The sequence below is a fragment of the Neophocaena asiaeorientalis genome, unplaced genomic scaffold (assembly GCF_003031525.2).
Source record: "Neophocaena asiaeorientalis asiaeorientalis breed wild unplaced genomic scaffold, Neophocaena_asiaeorientalis_V1.1 scaffold429, whole genome shotgun sequence".
Taxonomy (NCBI): Eukaryota; Metazoa; Chordata; class Mammalia; order Artiodactyla; family Phocoenidae; genus Neophocaena; species Neophocaena asiaeorientalis.
The window spans coordinates 55444-61443 of NW_020173550.1; the positions used below are offsets into that span (position 1 = coordinate 55444).

Here is a 6000-nt window from a genome sequence, read left to right on the forward strand (position 1 = left end):
TTACTTTTATTTCTTTTTCTTCTCTGATTGCTGTGGTTAAAACTTCCAAAACTATGTTGAATAATAGTGGTGAGAGTGGAAAACCTTGTTTTGTTCCTGATTTTGGAGGAAATGGTTTCAGTTTTTCAATATTGAGAAAGATGTTGGCTGTGGGTTTTTCATATATGGCCTTTATTATGTTGAGGTAAGTACCCTCGATGCCTACTTTCTGGAGGGTTTTTATCATAAATGGGTGTTGAATTTTGTCAAAAGCTTTTACTGCATCTACTGAGATGATCATATGGTTTTCCTCTTTCAATTTGTTAATATGGTGTATCACATTGATTGATTTGCATATATTGAAGAATCCTTCAATTCCTGGGATAAACCCCACTTGATTATGGTGTATGATCCTTATAATTTGCTGTTGGATTCTGTTTGCTAGTGTTTTGTTAAGGATTTTTGCTCTATGTTCATCAGGGATATTGGCCTGTAGTTTTCCTTCTTTGTGACATCTTCATCTGGTTGTGGTATCAGGGTGATGGTGGCCTTGTAGAATGAGTTTGGGAGTGTTCCTCCCTCTGCTATATTTTGGAAGAGTTTGAGAAGGATAGGTGTTAGCTCTTCTCTAAATGTTTATCGAATTCTCCTATGAAGCCATCTGGTCCTGGGCCTTTGTTTGGTAGAAGATTTTTAATCACAGTCTCAATTTCCGGAAGCTCCTCTTTCCATTGCCTGACCCCCAGGCTGGGGAGCCATACATGGGGCTCAAACATTTCACTCCTTTGGGAGAACTTCTGTGGTATAATTACTTTCCAATTTGTGGGCTGCCAACCCAGCATATACGGGATTTGTTTTTATCATGACTGAGCCCCTCCTACCATCTCACTGAGTCTTCTTCTTTGTCTTTGGATGTAGGGTATCTTTGGGGGTAGGTCCCAGCATGTTTTGTTCAGCAGTTAGTTGTGATTTTGGTGTTTCTGTAAGAAGAGGTGAGCTCACATTCTTCTACTCCACCATCTTGTCCTCGTCCTTCAATATCCTTAATGCCAACTAGGATTCTGACACCAGTTCCAATGCATGTGTTTCTTCCATGTGCCAAGCTTACATTGCCTCCCACAATGGCAATGGCACCTCCTATGTGGCCAATTGGGAAAGAGGGGGAATTTATAAATTTATAAAGTAAACATGGTTATGTTGGCATGACAACCAAAAGGTAGGGAATTCAACTCAGCTCAACCTCAGTCTGCTCTCTTAAATTTATATTTTAAGAATTTGAGTAGCCCTTTATTTCAAATCCATATTAGTTTGATGGAAAATTTATTTTAAGAGCACTACTATCTTTAATATTTTCTATTTATTATGTAACATAGTGGAAAACTTGAAATATAAACAAGCTTTTCAAACAAATTGTCATTATTAAAAATATTAGAAATTTGCTAATTCATCAGGTTGAATTATGATTCTGTCTTCCTTTTTGTCTATTTTGGTTTTGTAATAAAACTGGTTGTTAAACACCTACTCTTTTCTCTATCTAAAAGAACTACAACTGAATCAATCCAAGAATAATATACCACAAGCTCGACTGAGGACCCTAAAGATGACGGTTGCATTTGCCACTTCATTTACTGTCTGCTGGACTCCCTACTATGTCCTTGGAATTTGGTATTGGTTTGATCCTGAAATGGTAAACAGGGTGTCAGATCCAGTAAATCACTTCTTCTTTCTCTTTGCTTTTTTAAATCCATGCTTTGATCCACTTATATATGGATATTTCTCTCTGTAATTGTTAGACTACATAGGAAGTCACGTAAACAGACACATAAACTATGTAGGACAAGGTAATGGATTTCCCCTTTTGGGAATGATAAACACAAAGCATATTCCAGCACATTTACATACAAACAAAGCAGAGTTTCAGATTACGGTATTACACTTATTCCTTTGGAAATCACATTGTCAGAAACTCAATTACTAGGAAAATTTTTTTCAGGAAAAATAATTATATATTTCCTCTTAACCATTAGCTTCTAAATTAATCTCTTCAATTTCTGAGCTTCTATAACACATTATATGGGTTTTTAAATCACTTTCTTCTTGTATAATAATATATAAATATTTAAAATAGCCATGGCCTAAGGCAAACAGATGCCAAAAAGTAACGCTGAGAAACACAGTCCTAACCTCAGCATGCCTTGGAGAGTTTTTCTCCAAAGGGGCTTAGCAGCAATTACAATCTTATGCTAAAACAATAAATACATACAGCACAGAGATAGTATTTCCCCTGCCCATGTGATCAGTTTTCCCTTCTATGGTTTAAAAAAACAAAATGCAATGAATCAAATTTTTTCCTTGGCTTCAAAAGCATTCTAATGTTTGGAGTATTCAGCAACCAACCCACCGTCCACTGCTGCAACCTGACAAGATTTATAAATAGTTCTCTTTCATCCCATTCTTCACTTGGTACAGGTTGTGAAGTGCCTTCATATAAAAGGGAGTTTCAGAGGGGCTCAGATTTGGACAGGGGGTTAGAACATTCCTCTTGGGCTGTGTAGTCTATGGAGTTTGTGGTAATTAAGTGTAGTAATAATAACAATGTTTTAAAATACAATCATGAAAAGATATATACTGATTATGTTTTATAAATAACATACCTTCTCTTTTAATATCAGGGATTTTCTTCTATCTTCTGATCTTTCTAAATCCATAATCCACAAATCACTAAAAAAAAAAAAGAAATCAAGCAAATGCACAAGCAAAAAGTTATTTGATATGTAAAATTAACTCTGAAAACCTCAGTTTCACTATATATAGATCAAAGGAGACAGAAAGGTATTAGAAAAGGGAAAAGAAAAACTCTCTGTAAATGTATAACTAATACCTGCTGATGTTCACATTGAGTGGTATGGTTTCCAAAATATGTCAGCACAATACCTCTTGTAATTTAGGCCTGTTTCCACCCATTCCATGAAAAAGGGGATAGGATGAAAGGGTTCTATAATATCCATTAAATAAGAAAACTGTATAAGGGAATTAAAAGAAATTCAACCACTCTTTAACTTATTTTTTAAAAGAAATAGGTAAAATATTATTATATTCACATGAGGTATGTAATGCCACACAAAAGATGAAATGTCATTTCCACACATTCCAGGCCTTGTGGAACTGTGGTTAAGTAAACTACTAATTAAACTAATGGTAGGTCTTTCCTTTCCTTATTTTTCTCTTCTCATACTTTTAGTGTTGTAGTGTGTAGTAGTTATTTTTCCACATTCTAGGTTATTTTCCAATTCTGTCTCCATTGGTCCTATTTCTGTCACTATTGAACTCCTTCCTTCTACTCTTTCATTCATATCGTCTTTTTACTAAACTCATACCTTTAATTAGCCAATCAATGCCCCAACTCTACAGTTGAATTGGGCTGGACTCAAATTTGTAATGTGCTAAAATGCTCAAAGTTAACTTTAAAGGTGTGTATACTGATACCAAGAATTTAAAGTTCACTAGATGACACAGGAATATGGATAAGTCACAACAAAACCATTCTTCTCTACCATCTCTTTATCATACGTATTCTTATTCCCAAACTGATAACAATTCTTACATACGGATTTAAAGGCAAAAATATACAAGATACAATCTAAGGGCTTTGTTAGATATGTGTTTATTGAACATATGTCAGTTTGGCTTTTACATATTCAAGAAACTGTTCTACTTAGATACACTCTTAGGCATTTTTTAATACATTAACTAAAGGGCTATTCAAAATCTTGATGCAGGTGTTTTTAAACTGTGGACCATGCACAAAACTGTATTACAATGCAACTGCTTTACTTTTATTCCTATTTGTATTATTTTATGCATTTAAAAACATTATCCTGAGAAGGGTTTTTGGCCATACCAGACTGCCAAAGGAGCCAATGTCACAAAAAAGTTTAGGAATTCCCAACTGATTCTGTATATTCATAAAGAAGTTTATTACAATAAAAATGTATCAGAATGTATTCACCTGATACATTTATATATATATATATATTCATAATAATGTTAATATTGAAACTGTACTGGATTGATTCAATTTGATCACTCACCATTTTCAACCTTAAAAACTCTCTTAAGGCTCAACATGTAATGAAAAACTTGGCAGAAATAAATATATTATATAAATGTTGTGGTCTGTAAATTATAATGTGGATATGGATTTATACCAAAATTAATAGTGCAAAAGGTAAATGTGGCTTTTAAGTTAAAGATACATCACTCAACATAGAGTATTTCATATTTGGTATTATAGTCATTTACTCTATTTTCAGTCATAATAAAAGATGAGGATTCCTTGTAAAAAAGGATATGTTCTGCAGAGTTAATCCAATATATCAGATAATTAAGATTCTATCTTGGATATCTCCTCTTCTATTTGGCATAAAAAACTGGTTAAAAACTGGATTTCCTCTTGCTAAATTCAATTTAGTAATACATGACATGAACAAACAACAATGAATTAAAAGATTGTGCAAATTCAATTTCAGCCTACAAAACAGAGATATCATATCTTAAAACAAACAAACCAAAAATGTTGGAGTACTACAAACATAATCTTCCCAGCAGCATAAATCAGTGTAAATGAGTTAGAAAAAAATTTTAAGTGCCCTATCTCAGAACTTACTTGGTAGTCACAAAGAGATAATATTTATGAGCAGCTAAAATACATTTGAATTTCATCTATTTTACCTTTAGCCTAGTTTCAAATGTCAAACCAATTCTTGTTGTCTAATTACTATAAATTGTGTCCATAGGAGACTAAATAGAATAAGGTTCAATTTAATTTCTAAGATTAATTGATTTAAATCTTCAATTTAATTCTTTTGGTTATTAAGTATAAAAATTAGGTATAAAACAATGTCTAATTTTTTAAATTATATAATATACAAAGTACATGCATAGGAAAAATAGAATATGTACAAAAAATATTGATATAGTTACCTCTGAATGATTTTTTAAATTTCTTGTGAACACCTGTATCCCAAATTTGCAGAATGAACATATATTGCTTTTCTAATGAGAAAAAGGTAAATAAATATTATGTGTGTTTGTATGATTTTTGTGCTGTTTCTGTTAGAGTGCCTTCTGCTGTAAGCAATAGAAATGTCAGACTAGACGTGGCATGTTTTCACTTCACGTTACAGGAAGTCCAGAAGAAAGCATGCAGAGTTGGTTAGTTCAGAGCTTTGAGTCATTTTCTCTGCTTCCTCTAGGCTTCAGGGATCAGAAACTACTTGTCACCAACTAGAAGTCTCAAAGGCACAAAGAAAGGGTGGCTTCTCACTATACATCTCTCTTTCCCAGAACCCTCAGCACTTCCTCTTAGATTGGCTAGAACTGGAGCACATGACCACCTCTAAACTATCACTAGCAAAGGAGAAAGGGATTACCCTAAACACCTTAAGGGTATGTTTTATCTTATGGAGAGCAGCACTCAATTTCCCTGAACATTTAGTCACCTGTTAACTTTAAAAAAATATTTAGTTCTTTTTTTCCTCTCTCTTTTTCTTTTTTTGTGAGAGCAAGAGGGGAATGTTTTGGGGATCAGAAGACAGAAGTACCTGCTACAATCACCAATTACCTTCTCAAAATAAAATCAGGACTATGTATATCACAAAATTTAAATAGCACACAATTTAAACACAAAGAATAAAGGCTAAATATAGTCTTGGTACACTGTAATTACACAATAAATGTAGCCCTAAGGGAAAAGAACAAACTTTATTATTTTTCACAATCTAAATCCGAACATTTAAACTCCTGTGGTTGGAATCTTCATCTGATGCATAGAGGGTAACTTCCACCCAATTATTGACTTTCTTTTATAACAAGTCCATTGGATAAGAAATTTGCATAAGTTTTAAAAATTCTAACTATGACTTGAGATCAAGTGAATAATTGTCAAATTAATAATTTAAAAATGTGATTAAAACTAAAAAGCTAAAAACTAAAAAAAAAAAAAAAAAAAAGGGCAAAACT

The 6000-nt window shown here is 33.0% G+C and overlaps 1 protein-coding gene and 1 long non-coding RNA gene across 3 annotated transcripts in view; one reads left to right on the top strand and one right to left on the bottom strand.

Annotated features, from left to right (window-relative positions):
• Window positions 1-2822, top strand: part of GNRHR (gonadotropin releasing hormone receptor) — a 25379-nt gene extending 22557 nt beyond the window's left edge. The window contains exon 3 of one of the 2 annotated variants that reach the window (XM_024747743.1): window positions 1521-2822. In XM_024747743.1, the coding sequence (XP_024603511.1) occupies window positions 1521-1765 (245 nt within the window). In that variant the 3' untranslated portion in view covers window positions 1766-2822. The remainder of the gene's footprint in view (window positions 1-1520) is intronic. The other variant, XM_024747744.1, reaches the window with a different exon arrangement.
• LOC112401457 (uncharacterized) overlaps window positions 1034-6000 on the bottom strand; it is a 17062-nt gene continuing 12095 nt past the window's right edge. The window contains exons 2-3 of the long non-coding RNA XR_003003582.1: window positions 2634-2700; window positions 1034-1116 (exon numbers count right to left, since the gene is read on the bottom strand). This is a non-coding gene — a long non-coding RNA (uncharacterized LOC112401457). The remainder of the gene's footprint in view (window positions 1117-2633; window positions 2701-6000) is intronic.